Source organism: Melospiza melodia, chromosome 4, assembly GCF_035770615.1.
Source record: "Melospiza melodia melodia isolate bMelMel2 chromosome 4, bMelMel2.pri, whole genome shotgun sequence".
Lineage (NCBI taxonomy): Eukaryota > Metazoa > Chordata > Aves > Passeriformes > Passerellidae > Melospiza > Melospiza melodia.
In genome coordinates, this window is record NC_086197.1 from 11638130 (window position 1) to 11651674 (window position 13545).

Genomic DNA, 13545 nt, shown 5'->3' on the forward strand with positions numbered 1-13545 from the left:
ATTCTTATCTTGCAACATCTACTCATCTTCAGCAGGAACGAACGCAACCGCATTCCTCCAAAATTGCACAGCTCCTGCCAGCTTTTCATTTATGTTGCTGGACTTAGAGCAGAAACAAATGGAAGCCATTTGAGGCTCTTCCTGAAATAGTTACAAGAATTGGAACAGAATTATCATTGGTTGCTAAATAAAGGAAAAACTGTAGTGCAGAAACTCTGGAATCATATTATCTTCACTCCAGACACTCAAGAGATTACTGCTCTAAAAAAATAAATCTGGCCTAAATCTGGCTCAGAAATGCAATGGGCTCCAGCTTTCTTATATAAATGCTTGCAAGAGCACAAGCACTATGGGTCAGGCCCTGGAAACATATGAATAGGAGGTATTAAGAGGTATTTATGTGCTGCATACACTCATCTCAAAAAAACTCTTCCAGGCCTTGCTTTCTTGACTTCTTAGAGAGGGGCCTTAAATCTTGTATACCCACAGAGCTTCCCAAAAAATGCTGAACCATGAGATAGATACCAATGTGCAGAACAGGTCATTACATTCATACACATGGTAGACATGGATAGCTAAGAATTCATGCCTTCAGTTGACAGATGTAAAATAATCTTTAAACAGAATCTTAGCACTCATGAATCCATGCATACACACATTTATCTGTGCATCTACACAATCCATGCTGAATTACCAGCCTTTTAGAAGTTAATATTTAATTACTTTAGGAGGCCAGTTGACAACAGGAAAATGCATTTAATAATAACAAAAAGTGTACTGGCTACACAGTATCTCATTTTTTTTGTTTTACTAAAATATTTGTATTCTATATAGACTATATTTTGTTATAATTAGTCTAAAATTATTAATAGTGAAGAATGTCTGCCACTGTACTCTTTTAAGGTACAATACAGACTTAACAATAGTTTTTCTCTTTTCAGAAGGACGGTGAGAAGGCGTTACTATGGGTGCAGCAGTGTCCCTTTAAGAAATCTCTTTTTTGGTTGTGCATCCAGGGCAGCTAATAGTTTTATCAAATACCCTTCACAGCAAGATGACTGTTTCCATGGAAACTGTTCTGCAATCATCCATTACTCTTGCAAAGATTTCTCTCTCTGCTCTCACCTAAACACAGGTAGCTACTTTCTCTCAGACAACAACAGAACAGAAGAATTCATAATTCATTTTACAGGCTTCAGGACAACTCACCTCCAGAGTTTCCTATGGGGCCTACAGGGAAAGTGGGGCCCACAGCACAAAACTCCAAAAGGTACGTGCAAGGAAGCCACAAAGAAATTTTAAAATGTGTGCAAATCACATCTAATGTAAAATACAGCTTATAGAGAGGATGGAAGATTCTTTCCTTAGAACTGTCAAATGGATAGGAGACAGAGAGGAGTTTAAGATTGGAGATGATCACTCACCTCTCTCAGCATGTTGTTTTCCTTTTCCTTCTGTTCAAGAAGGCTTTCCAAGTGGTGCACGTGCATCTCCGCCTCAGCCAACCGTCGTGTCCGCTCGTGGTCCTCCTCAGTGGCTTTTGCTGACAGACCTTTACTCTGCAGCATCTCCAGCAGCTTTTTGATGGACTCATCACGTGCATTCAAGGTCTGTTTCTGTGTCTCAATACGCAGTTCCATCTCCTCCAAGGTTTTCCTTAGCAGGAACAGCTCCTTGGCCTGGCGCTCGTGCTCCGCGTGCAGCCGCTGGAAGTTCTCCTCTGTCAGCTCTGCCACCAAGGGCTCACTGGTCCTGCTGCTGCTGTCCTGCTGGAACAACTGGTTCAGGTCCCTCTGGATCCTCAGCTCATCCTGGAGAGCCTGGATAGTCATCTGCATATGCTGAAAAACAAATAAATGAAATCAGAGGATTCCCTCCACTGGAGAAAGAAAGAAAACAGTAGGAGCCACATCAGACCTCCTGAACCACCAGCCAAGAGGAAACCACCGTGCCAAGAGACCAACAATGGGTTTTTTAAAGCAGAATTGAGGTGGAGCTGGGTTATTCCACAGAAGGTTCAAGTTCCTCCTCCTATGCTTCGCAGAGGTTGCTTGACACTTAGAAGACTCTTGCTTGAGTGACTCTTCCACTTGCATCAACTTGAAAGAGCGACAATTTCAAACAGGAAAATGTCAGCAGCTTTCAGCAACTTATATCATTACCCTTCCAAATGTTCACCTCCCCTACAGAACAATTATGCAGAGGAAGACCCAGAACTACTACAGAATTACTATCTTGGCAGAGCAGAGGGGCACAGTGCTATTAGAATTTACATTTCACCCACAAAACCTCATCACCTGTGAAGGCTCCCAAGCTCTTCAGCAGTAACTCTACACCTAGCACAGATTTCCAGTTTAACTCAGAAAAGAAACTTCAGCTTGTTATGAAGAAACACAACTATAGAAATCTGGATAAATGCTGCATAGGGAAAAGGGCCACAAAATGTAATGCATGAGGATCCTAGCACAGAAGAGAAGTTACCACCTCATAAACAGGAATATGAAATCAATCAAATTATCAGCAGCAATTTGTTGTTGTGCAAGACAATAAATCCTGTCTCAATGACTGAATACAGTGGGTTAATGTAATGGGACAATACAGGAGAAGCACAGTTTGCCCACAAGTGTCTTCGTTTATATTTCAATAAATATGTTTTTCTTCTCAGTAAGACAGAAGTATCACGCCAATAGGAGAGAAGTACAAACACTGCACAAAATTTGATTACCAGAAATGAGATGCACACTGAGTGATACATCTCCCTTAAATGAGGAATTCTTACAATTTAGTCTGAGTGTGAATAAGTCAGATGCACTGATCCCTGGGGTCTACATTTCTATTACAAAAAACAGTGTCTGCAATACTGCTATTTCCATTATTCACTAGGCTAAAGTACTAGAATAAGTTATATTCTATGATCAAACCTGATGCAGACACACAGTGGTGAGGTCTAAAATGTAAAGATGGTGCAAAATTTGTGCTTTCTATAAATCAAAGTACTTCATTTTACTCATTTTACAAGTATTTGTAAAAGAAGAAACTAAGAGGATTGGATTTAAGCATTACTCCAAGATTATGTTTATCACAATTCTTATGTGAAATGCCTTGAAGATGTAAAAAGCTGTCTGGACATGGCCCTGGGCAACAGGCTCTAAGTGGCCCCCTGAGCAGGGGGATTGGACCAGCTGACCTCCCACCAACCTCAAGCACACTGTGATTCTATGAAGAGACAGCAGACAGCATTTACAGCAGAGTTACTTAACTTTAATCTATTTTAGAAACACAAAGAGTTAGTTTGGTTGCACAGAATGGTGCATAAAGGTAATCCAGACCCATTTTATTTGCAGAAGTCAGTATTTTAGACAAGTGCTTTCCCTCTATTTGTGTTCTGGCCTAAGAGAAGCTTTTCACAACCAAAATTGCTGTCAGCTCACCTAAGGCCACTAAAGGAAACAGTCTTGCTATTTGTCCTTCCTTAAGGCGGTTGGCACTGACAGCAGGATCAAAACTTCACCTGATGGCCGAAAATCAGCCCCAGCAAACACCAAACAAAATGCCTTAGCAGACACATCTCCAACTCAGTTGACTCTGGTGCAAGGCAGGGGTGGCAGGTGCTGCCAAGGAGCTGGCAGAGAAGAAAATGGAAACATCCTTTACAGCATCAGCATAAACTGAAATCAGCTTAAATGTGTTTGGTTTAAGGTGCTGTAATTGCCTTTTCTTCTACTTCAATAACACAGTATCTGGAAGTTAGTAATTTGGTTAATCTACAAATACACTTCAGGTTATAGAATCTGTATGACAACATAGCACAGGTATATTAGGTGAGAGAACAAGTCATTACTCTGTTTTAAAAGGTGCATTGTGTTTATATGTTGGTGGCTGCTCAGATTTATTTTCAAGTAAGAGATGAAAATATATCTGAAGGGAATAAACATGGACTTAAAAATGTTTTCAGAAATCACCTTCTTTTTAATTAAAGATCTCTACTTTTAGCTATTGACTGTGGTTTGGAGAAATTACAAAGTGAGAACGCCAGAACCACAACTATCTACTATAACTAACCACTATGTTCAATTAATGCATGTTTTTTGAGCTGTAAGAGAAAACCTGCTTAACTCATTAAAACATCTGCCTCCTCTGTACCTATACCCCACCAATAAAGTCAGCAGGACTAAAACAGCAGTAGTGAGAAAATGTCCTCAATTTTTGTTACAATTAAACAGTAACCTCACTAGATGTAAATTTACAATTCCATACACGAGTTAACTCCATTTGTATTTGAGAAGCCCTACTTATCCACAGCCCAGCTGTGTGTTGTTCCTCCAGCTAACAAACAAATTCCCACATGCTCCCACCTGGCTCTCCACACTCTGCCACTTCAGCATTTCCTTTCTCCCAGGGAGGAAAGAGCTTCTTCTGAACAACCACATCATCGATTCAATGAAATTATTTCCTCTACTCAATGCTGTCTCGGAACCAAACTTGAGTTATTTATAAACATCAATGGCCTAAATCACCCAACCAAATTCTTACATTTCTACCACCTGATCTGCTGTGAAATGTCATTTCAGGTTACATAGACAAAAATTGTGTCTCGGACCCACAGAAATTATTTCCCCTAAACATGGAAATGCCTCCCTGGAACTTTTGGGTCACTGAACCAAAATCTATTACATGATTCAAATATATGATGTGGAAAAATAAATTTTAATACCAGTGACAAACAGGATTTACTGATGTCCATCAGTCTGTGAAATAAAGACAAGGCAGTTTGGAATACTTGACAATTGGTCAGCAACTGCCTGTGATTCAGTTTCCCAGGAAAAATTAGGAGGTGGAGTTAGCAGAAAAGTTAGATTTGAGCTTAGGAATAACTACCACTGTTCTCTGAACTGCTGCTCAGTCTAGAACAAACTTTATTAAAGGTATCTGGAAAGCACACTACAGAAAATTATTCTGTGCTTCTGACACCCACTCTTTTCCAACATGCAAAATGGATTTTCTCCGCTTTCCAAATTTTTTTATGATCCTCAGAATAATAAAACAATATTCTTTACTAGCTGATATCATAACTAAATTACTACTTCAGTTAAAATTTCTTGTCTTCTATATAATTTTAAAGAAAACAATTTTCCTCCTGAAGGTGCAGGCAAGTGTTAGGAGCATCTCATCCATTTTTTAGACTTTACTTTTATATCAGCAACTATCCTAGAAAGGCAAAATATTTTCCAAGTTTATGCAACACTAGCCACTGATAATTAATTTCTAAGATCTGACTAGAGAAAATTGAAAAATACTGTTGAAATAGTCTTACCTAGAAATAAACATGGAAAAACACATTTAATACCACTGAGCTTCATTATGCCATACTCTACTAAGTAACAATCAAGCTTTTGTGAAACAGTTTAATGCTGGCAATGTAATTATAGTAAAAGCAGTTACTGTGAACCTGTATTTTGCTTGAAATTTATTGCTCTCATCTCAGATCTTGAGGATTCCCTGTTTTTTTCAAGTAATGAAAACTAGTCTTTAAGCCTCACTAGAAATTATAACTACAAGTAAAAATCACAAAGGCATTTTTGTGAGCACAGTTGTCTAGTTATGGTTATATCCAATTAATTTTTCTCTTAACAGAGCTAAGCACCTTGAGGATCATCTCAAACAGAAGTCCTAAAAGGACAAGGTGTACACATAACCTCTTGCACCAGGTGTTCCTCTGCCTGTATTACTTCCACGGGTCGATTTACCAACCAGAGAGAGTTTGACTTTTATCAGCAGCCCAAAATTTACATCTCTAAGTAGCAGAACACGATTCAATCTTTGCCTCCAGCCACCAGGACTCCAGTTCACCTTTCCCACACCCTGGCAGGTTGGTGAGCTCCCAGCCTACAGGGTGGGTACAGCCCATGATGGAGAAGTTGCTGGTGTTTGGCTCCCAAAGCTGCCCTGCTGCTGCAGAATCAGAGTAATCAGTGTCAGGACTGCACCTACAGCTGTACTGGTGAGAGCTGCAGGCAGCTCCTTTCATCTCTCTCTGTCGAAGCTTTTCTTTCTTTGCATAAAATATTTAAAGATTCAGTAGGCCTGACAGAAAGTATTAAAGGGAGCACAGCTTCTTATTCTAATTGGTAGAACACACAAGAACAGAAAGACCTGAATAACAATACTTCCAACTAACTTAAATGTTTATCATCTCACCGTTCCAAAGGAAATGGGGGATGTGCATTTTAACTTTTTCAGTCAGAAAAAGAAATTTAATTGATATTCTACAGCCAAGACCTGTATTCTAACCCTACATTTTAGATCAAAAGGAGGCAGCCACTGCTACTACCATGATTTTGAAAGAAAGGATTAAATTGTTATATGCTTTAAAAAAAAAAGGATTCCCAAACTCATCTTTGCAAGACAGAGCTTGACCTACCAAGCTACAGAGTTTAATATTCCAATATGCATCTGTTCATTTGGGTTTGGGTGCCTGATTTAGATTATTCATACTGCAGATACTCTCTGTGTAGCTACTGTAATCAGACATACAACTTATCCCATATTTTATTCAAGAAGTCTAAATGCCTAAATTAGACTTCTGGGTTCTGCAAAGCACCTAGTCACCAAACACTTCCATAGTTAAGTTCCTCTTAATCTCCTCTATTTAAATTCTAAGTAGGTTAAACCAAGAAAATTCCTTTCATTTTTGAACACCAAGAAAAAATACAGTATATTCAAGAGAAGCCTGAAAAAAAAACAGCAAAAAGAAACAGAATGTACTCTTTCCCAGAAACAAGGGAAAAACATAACATGCAATTACGTGACAGTGTCACAGAAATGTGTCACAATGAGGTGGGGAACTATTGTTACATTCTCCAAAACTCAACCACTTAAAAAAAATTTTCTCTGACACTGGGAGAACACTGAAGACTCAATCATGAGCAAATGAATGTAGGAAAGTGATAAGGACAGGGAGAAAAAGAGAGGTCCTACTAAAATATTTAGTGGTGTGAAAGCTTCCACCTGGAAGAGAGAGGTTCAAGCTCTTACTCATCTTCATATGACTCAAAGGAGGCTCCAGTCAGGAAGCAAAAAAGATGTTCTTGGGTGGATCTCTAACAAGTTATTCTTACAGAACGGACTAAGACAGTTTCTGCTTTGCACAAATATTGACTGACTTCAAAATTCAAGCTTGCATTCCTCACATGTCTGTGTCATAAAGGGAAGACTGTCAGGGACTTTGTTCAAACTAGCCAAGAGACCCCTCAGCAACTCTCACACTCTATTTCCTGCTTAGGGTAATCTCATCTCGCTCTTATCAAATTCTTAATCAGAAATTCCACTCCACAGGAAAAAAAAAAAAAAAAAAAAAAAAAAAACAAAAAAAAACAACAAACACCCTAACAAGAGTTTTGCTGAAATCAGCAGATTTAATAAAAGCTTCTTATAAAAATATTACTGAAACTTAGGATATTCCTGAAAACTTCTTGGTCACTTCTACTGTTAACCCACAAAGCCAGTACATTCAGTGCATCCTGTACTTTCTGATGCACATGTATTTGGCAGTTTTCTGCCAATCTGCTCAGCCATCAGGCTGTTCCTCATGTATCAAACACTGTGTGCTTGGACACACACAGGACAGGTGTGCTGCTTTTGGCTGAGGCAGAGTTATTTCTCTTGCTGGCAGCTGGTATGGAGCTGTGTTTTGGATTTGTGCTGCAAACAGCGTTGATAACTCCGGGATATTTTGGTTATTGCAGAGCAGGGCTTGCTCAGAGTCAAGGCCTTTCCTGCCTCTCACCACCCTGCCACGAGTGGGCTGGGGGAGCTCAGGGATTTGGGGGGGGATTAAAGCCAGGAGAGCTGATCCCAACCCACCCAAGGGACACCCCAGACCAGGTGATGCTGTGCTCAGCAGTACAAGCTGGGGTGAGGAAGAGGAGCATGGGATACTGGATTTATGTCACCTGACAGCCCAAGTTACCATCGCTTCAGGATGGAGGCCTTGCTTTCCTGGAAAGGGCTGGACACCTGCCTGATGATGGGAACTAGGAAATTGATTCCTCATGCTTTCCCTTTACCTAATAAACTGTCTTTATCTCAACCCACAAGCTGTCCCACTTTTACCCACCAGGGAAAGATGAGTGTCTGTGTGGTAGTTAATTGCTGGCTGTGGTTAAACCACAACAACACGTTTCCTTTTTTATTATATATCACATAGTTCTGTATTTCTTTTTCAGGATCCAACCCAGGAATAAAAAAACACAATTTTTTTTAAAACAGACAAATGTAATTTGTTAATGAAACAAAAACTAAATTTTGGAAGATGCCAGTTTACAGCTACTCTGTCCTTAAGCCAATTATTTTTATTTCTTGCAAAGAAAGACAAGGTACACAAGCTTTTAGCTACAAAAGGCATTGCAGGTCTGAAATGTACTTGTAGTACCTATAAGCACTGCCTTACTTTTGTTTTTAGTTCACCGTGAGCAAAATGCTATTTCTCTAGAAAGGAAAGGTACAATAATGATGATATATTTTATTTCAGAAGGAAAATTCTGTAAGGTCTATTTATCAAATACACATCACCAAAAATTAGAATGTAAATTTAAAAAAACGGTGTTTTTCTTGCCAGCAAATCCACATGTACAAGCTTTTGCATTATGACAATAACTCTCATATTTCTCACAACAAAGGCATTTCAAACATTTCTAGGAGGATGAACCACACTCAGCTCAAAAGAGACCACATGGAAGATGGTAGAGGAGAGGATTTGGTCCCTGTGTGAGATGACTCCCTCCCATGCCCAAAGAGTTAAAGTTCTGGCAGCATTTCTGGGAAATGGATTCTGCTGAATGCCCTGCAGAAGCAAAGGCCTGGCTGTCTGAGGGAGTCCCTGCTGACATTCAGCTGCAGCCCACGCAAAGACATTGGGAAAAGGGCTAATGTCAGGTGTCCAGCAGGGCTGTGAACAAACAGAACTTGCTGAGTCCAGAAATGCTACATATTCCCTCTAAGATGGATCAGGGGCTTCAGAACCCAATTTAAATGGAAATGAGCGGGTGATTTTTATCGTGTTAAGCTTAGGTACAAAATACTGCTATGATTTTAATAGGATTTCGTTCGTGAGAGTCAAAGAAAGGGACCTGTATTTTAAAGACAACCTTATGTTGCATTATCTCTGAGACAGCACAAGGGCAAGATGGTAAAAAAGTGCTACAGATAAAGAGTTTAAGTTGTCAGTAATACATTTGTCAGCTGAACTAGACTCACACAAAATGACCCATTTAAGGGGGCAGCGTGCAGCAGCCTAATTCCTTTACTCCTGTTTGTACCAAAAAAACCCCAACAAACCCCAAACAAGCCTGCAGGAATGAATTTAGAGACCTAAAGGAAGCAGATCAGAAATAACCTGCAATGCAACCAGCCCATACACAGTGTACAAGCACATCCATGAAAAGGCTGCAAGGTAAAACAGAGTAAGTGCACTACAGAGCTCTCAGTGCTAAATGTCCACATGCAAGATTTTATCTGTGGTAAACATGAAGCAGCTTTCCAAGGATAAAGGTAGGCTCTTTCTATGGTCAAAGTACAGATGTGGGCAGGTTCTAGAGAATATCTCATGCACAATAAAAACAAGACTTATTCTAAAAATAATTTTGTGCACATTCTAAATATTCTAAAGAAATTTGTGCACACACCTGTGTGGTAAGAATCAAAATTCTGATTAGGCATAGGCAAACCTGTTAAAATCCTAAAAAGCACATATTTATCAATGAATATAATTCTGACAGTTCTCTGACTTCCTAAGGGAATTTGAGCTCTCTGTCAGACACCAGAAATGGTCTAGTAGGCAACTAGAACTCAAAGGAAAATTAGTTTTGAAGTCATATCAGTAAGCCCCAGCTACTCTGTGTTTACATTTCCAAAGGTAGGTAGTTCTACATCAGTAGTTTACTGTGCTTCAAAAGCTTTTGCTCATGCAAATCTTCCAAGAATCTACATTTCACACTCTTTGAAGGTCAGCATGCTATGATCCTGGAACTAAGAAATTGGATTCTTTTTAAGTGCCCCTCATCTTTCTTGAGAATAGGCATTTTGGGATTAGGGCAAATGTCCGGAATTTCTCACTGAATCAACAATTTATATACTGACTTTAACCTCTGTTTCCCACCAGGCTGTCCAAATTGGGTTAGTATTACATTACTTAAACACCATGTTTTATTTATTTACAAATGTGAGCTTTGATTTTTTTTATTCTTATGCTGCTAAAGAAACAGCATAGTTGCATATTTGCAGTTTCATACACTGCAATAAGATAACTTTTTGCAGATTCTGTCTCCCCTGCCTGGCAAGCATAAGTTTCTTTTGTCACAAACTGTGTGGATAAAATGGATCTTGGTGCATGAGGTTTCTGTTAAAAAAATAAAAAGCCAATACCCAAACATCAAACTAATCTATATTCAAGCCAGCCATGACAGAACTTAAGGAGTTCAATCTCATCCCATTTTCCATGTGTATAAAACACAACCAATTTCACCCAGAGTACAGATTACTTCTAAATTGCATCTGTTAAATAGGTGCTAAAGTGCCAAATTCAGCTTCTCTGAACCTCTCAACCCCATGAAAGTAATTATAAATTATTATGGCACTTATGGGAAAGAGAATTTTAACATTTACATATGTATGAAAGTCTAATATTTTCAAATTAATAGCATCTATATGAAAGATGACTCATTTGTTAATAGATTAGGAGCTTTTCTGCACAAATGTATTATTAGTCACCTCAATTAGGGAGGTCAGCAAATCCATCTCTCCATTAGCTGATGCAAGGAATCAATCCAAGATAAAAGGTGCTCTGCTACACAACCTTTGATTTTGTGTTCAGTACTTTCCAACACAGCAGCATACATCAACAACATGCTCTAAAAAGGAAAAATAGCTGCTGATTTCTAGTCAGAGCGCCGTATGAATAATCAATGCACAAGAAAGCTGCTGATTACTTTACCCACATCACCCATCTCACTCAGATTTAAACCACCTTCTACACTAGTTGGTTTGGAGAGGTAACAGTATAAATCTCAATGTACATATCCATGTGCTACACAAAGATATTTTGACCAAAATACCTGGAATAACTGCGTTTGCATGCATAGGCTAACTACCTCTCATCTAAGAATATAAAGCTGGGAGTAGGCTGGATCTTTAAAGCTTGTTGAGCAGTTCAAGATTGTGACTGCTATATTTCAAATAATAGTTTGACTTAGGACTGAATATTTAAAATAACTAGTTTCTATGTAAAACAGCAGATTTTGAACTTCTGCTTGCCCACAGCAATACAATATCTTGTTCTTCCTGTCAATTTGGAATGTGGGAGACCTGAGCCACCCAATGCTCAGAGACTGTGGTGTGGTGACTGCAGCAGGAAGTGTTCTTTCCACACTGTGCCTCCAGAAATTGAGTTCTCAGCAAAAATTAAGTATTTGTAAGCCCCATCACACTGAACTATCAAACCTGGGCAGCAGCTCACCACCAACCTGCAAACACTGAAATTTACTGATGGTTTGTTTCCTGGCTATTTTAATGCATTTTCTTGAGAAGGGAAGAGTTCAGATGATCAGATACGGCCATAAATGTGAGAATACTGCACACAGGACTTGAAGCAAGAGAGCACCTGATATTCAGGGTCTCATAAACAACATTTGGCTGTTTTGAGACACGTGGAAATTCTTGGCAATGGAGCCTTTTACCAATGCTCAACCAACACAGAACCAACAGCCAAAACAGCCTCTCAGCTGCACTGACGATGGGTGCAATGAGGCTTTGCCACATTATTTACAATTTTCCTTGAGATGACTGGATGGCAACATTGCAAGGCCAAAGCTCTTAGGGAGATGATTATAGTGCAGAGGCCTTGTATTGTCCCACAACTCATCCCCCTGTTTCATTACAAGATGGACGCAATTTTACTATGCCATGATCAGGCCTCTTGTTCTGCCTGTTCACAGCCTCTCCAATGTGCCTTCCCTAACTGCTACCTATCCTACTCAGAATTTTAACTGCTATATCTTCTCACATTTGCTTTATCATCAATTCTTCAGGGACAGCAAACCAAGTTTCCTGGAAAAGTGTTTGCACATGGTTTTCTTGTTTAAAGCCACAATAAGGAACAACTGCAAACCTTCCTACTCAGTCCAAATTGCAAAAGGCCTAAAATGATTGCTGAAACAAGAGCAGTACCCAGGTATATCATCAGCAGCTGTAGAGAACAACAGTATGTGCACTGCTACATACAGGAAAACAAACAATCCAAATAAAACAAAAGCAAAATCAATTCATTTAATTCATTCATTGTCCTTTCTTGAAGTAAAACTATGGGCCTTTTTGAAGTTATCAATGCACTACAGCCAACTACAATGGCAGCAATTATTTTAACACTATTTTGCAAGATAACAGTTTGAAGTTGTCACAATTAAGACAAGTTCTTGCCAGACAGAAGATATGCATCCCTTCCATCTCTGCACCTTCTTTTCATTTTCTTTGAAATGTAAGGAGGAAGAAACTACGGAATCTCTTCAACAAAATTTACAGAAGCAATAATCATGGATAAAACTCAACTAAACCTGTGGCTTTTGACATGACACATGGTATTTTAGCCCTCTGCCATGAACTACTGGCTACACTCACAAAGGAACAGATTTGAAATCATATTTTCTGGATATGTCAAGTCTCACCAAGTACCATTCTGGGAAGACAGGCAGCTCAAATTAATTACTAGAATTTCAGGATAAATTTAGAATATGGCTGCAGCAATCACTGTCCCTGTGAAAGAACATGCAAAAAACCCTCTGATCAAAATGTTCTGGCACTTACCCTCATATTGAAATGACAGCAGCACCTCTGACAGCAAAGCAGAACACAGCACATTACACTGAGATCTAAAGGAGCTTTGTGTGACTTTTAGGAGGCTAAGCAGCTTTAAGAGATAAGCAACAGAAAAGCATTAATAACTTGAGTAGCTCTGGAAATGGGAAGGCCTAGCACAACCCACCTCAACAGAAGTGGTAGATGCAGCGATGGATGCAGCTTTGCAAGTACAAATTCAAGGATTTTCATTATTGAGATCTGTACTAGATTCTAGAATGTGATGGAAAATACCCAAACAGAAAAGTTTTTGCATTCAGGAGATTGGTTCTTTGCCACAGACATCTTCCTGCTAGGTACAAGGATTCTCAGAGCAGGAGGCAATTCCCTCTGGCAGCAGTGCTCAGTCACCCACCACTGCAGACATCAGGTGCAGTAAGCTCAACTCCTAGTAGGCATCAGAAATCCATCTGTTCACAATGTGAGCTAGAAAAGCTAAAATGAGTACCTACAACGGGACTGACAGCTAGAACGACTTTTGTCAGTGAAAAGCTTTAGTACTGTCCTGTCTAACCTTGCACATCACTCCAGGAATTGAGGGAATAGAGAAGAACATAAAGGAGATCTGACTTCATGGCAATAAACATAAAACTATCCAACACTGAATATTCTTGCATTGCCCATGAATCAAAATGGACA

The 13545-nt window shown here is 39.3% G+C and overlaps 1 protein-coding gene across 10 annotated transcripts in view; it reads right to left on the reverse strand.

Moving 5' to 3' along the window:
* The window catches only part of ERC1 (ELKS/RAB6-interacting/CAST family member 1), a 271131-nt gene that overhangs the window by 209967 nt on the left and 47619 nt on the right, over positions 1-13545 (reverse strand). For all 10 annotated transcript variants that reach the window (XM_063153879.1, XM_063153874.1, XM_063153880.1 and 7 more), the window contains exon 3: positions 1425-1841. In XM_063153879.1, coding sequence (XP_063009949.1) covers positions 1425-1841 — 417 coding nt within the window. The remainder of the gene's footprint in view (positions 1-1424; positions 1842-13545) is intronic.